General features: G+C 40.9%; 1 protein-coding gene across 1 annotated transcript in view; it reads right to left on the reverse strand.

Annotated features, from left to right (window-relative positions):
- Nucleotides 1-859: 859 nt before the first annotated feature.
- Nucleotides 860-2,116, reverse strand: part of ccdc142 (coiled-coil domain containing 142) — a gene marked incomplete at its 5' end in the record, with an annotated part of 22,728 nt that continues 21,471 nt past the window's right edge. Inside the window, 2 exon segments of the mRNA XM_014029035.1 lie at nt 860-1,072; nt 1,176-1,335. Of these exon segments, the coding sequence (XP_013884489.1) occupies nt 964-1,072; nt 1,176-1,335 (269 nt within the window).

Consider the following 2,116-nt stretch of genomic DNA (forward strand, 5'->3'; position numbering starts at 1 on the left):
TGATGACCCATAATTGGGTCCCAAGTCCAACTTTGGGAACCAAAGTGCACTGGTTCCCAAACTTTTCAGCTTTTGACCCACAAAATAACAGTAGAGACCTGAGCCCCCAGCTGTTTTTGTATGATAAACATTTGTATCAGGTCAACTAAATATGGACAAAATTAAAATATTTATTATACTACATTTATCCATTTTAAATACACTAACCTCACTCCTTTGTAACAACTAAGGCAAAAATGTTCCGAAAAATTCCGAACATCTTTTCAGGACCCCACCTTGATGTTTCGGGACCCCACTTTGGGTCCCGACCCCAACTTTGGGAAACACTGTTTTAGAGCACAGAAACAACTGTTTTCATGATGACTTCAGACAATTTTATATTAACTAGTTGTGAACTTTTAAAGTAACAGTAAAGGTTTGTTTAGGGTTTTAATGTAACCAAATAAAATAACTTAAAAAAATACTTGGTAAAATTACAAATCCTCAAAAGAAATTACTTAGGTAACAAAGTAAATGTACTCAGTTACTATACCTCTGCTTATTTGGTACATATCTCTTAGTGGACACTCTTGTAAATGAGATTTTTAATCTGAATGAGTTTCTCCTGATAAACTAAAGAATAAACAGAACAATATGTACCTGGTACTTATTTACTGGGTACTAAGCTTTACTTGGTACTTACCAAATATGTAAAAAGACACTTGTTGTTTTACATAATGTAGTCTTACTGGGTCCAGTAGTTTTAAATCTCTGCCATGTGAGCTTTACATAAATATTAGTGATGGAGTCCAGGAATCACAAAGAAAACTTAAAAGCAGACAGGTTGGTGAGTTTTAGTTAAAAAATCATTCAGACAATATTTGAACTGTAAAAAACTATAAATTTATTAAATATTTTAAAAACTAAAGTGTTGTAAACTCCTGCTAAACGTAAAAAACTTAATATTTTGGCTTCACGTTGTGTTCAAGGCTCAGTCTTGGACAGACACAGAAGTCCTGGTAGCCTCCAGCGACGAGTCGTGCTCTGGGTCCTCAGGTCCAGCCAGTCCTGCTGGGCTGCACCCAGTGCCTCACTGAAACCACAGAACCAGATTAACCGGACCTCATCACAACCCGACAGCACACAGAACCAGCAGGTGCTCCAAGCAGAGCTACAAACATGAAATCAAAGTGAACCTTGGAGCCAGATAGGGCTCTGCAGGGCTGGACGGGTCCACTGATGGGAGGTCAGAGGTCACGAAGGAGGGATCAGGATCTTCTCCTTCCACAAAACCAAGGTAGGTTATATTACTGCCCACCACAGCATCGATGCTGTCCCTGCTCCTGCTGCTTGGACCTGGGACACACACACACACACACACACACACACAGTGTCAACAAGAAGAAGGAGTAGTGATGACATGCAGAGACCCTGAAACATCAGGAAGGAGCAGCAGGAGAAAAACCCGGAGCTGACAGAGGAACTACAGAAGCTGTGGAGAGTCAGAGTGTCAGTGGACCCAGTGGTCCAACAGATCCCAGGAAGAACCTCAGAGATCTTTGTCCACAAGAGGCCAGACCTAGGCTGTGTCCAAAATGACAGGCCGGGTCCTCCGGAGGACCCAGACTACCCAGTCGAGGCGGGCCGGGTCCTTGGGTCCGGAAGACGGGAAAAAAAAAGAGGCTGTGAATTTGGACGGTCTAGCCTCCCCTCCACCCCGGCGAGCAACCACGACGACGCTAAACAGAAGCAAAATTAGATCAAAATTACAAAAATATCAACACATTAGCATTATTAATATCACAAAACAATAAAATTAGCTTAAAAGTATCATTTGAAGAACTAATTGACCCGCTGTAGGTTCATGTTTATTTCGCCTTTTTTTATGACAAAAATAATATTTAAAAACACGTCCATACAAATGATAAAAGTATTAGAATTACAACCACTAAAATTTTTAATTTTTATTTCGCCATATTTTTATTAAAAACATATTCTTTTGTCTCGCTTCGTCCGCCATTACTAGCTTAAAAAAATCTCCGGTCGGGCAGCAATGCATTATGGGATACGCTGGGCCAGGAAGGATCCATCAGACCTGTCCTTCGATTCGGGCCAAAGGAAGGACGTATTTGTCGGC

This window comes from Austrofundulus limnaeus, unplaced genomic scaffold (assembly GCF_001266775.1).
Source record: "Austrofundulus limnaeus strain Quisiro unplaced genomic scaffold, Austrofundulus_limnaeus-1.0 Scaffold844, whole genome shotgun sequence".
NCBI lineage: Eukaryota > Metazoa > Chordata > Actinopteri > Cyprinodontiformes > Rivulidae > Austrofundulus > Austrofundulus limnaeus.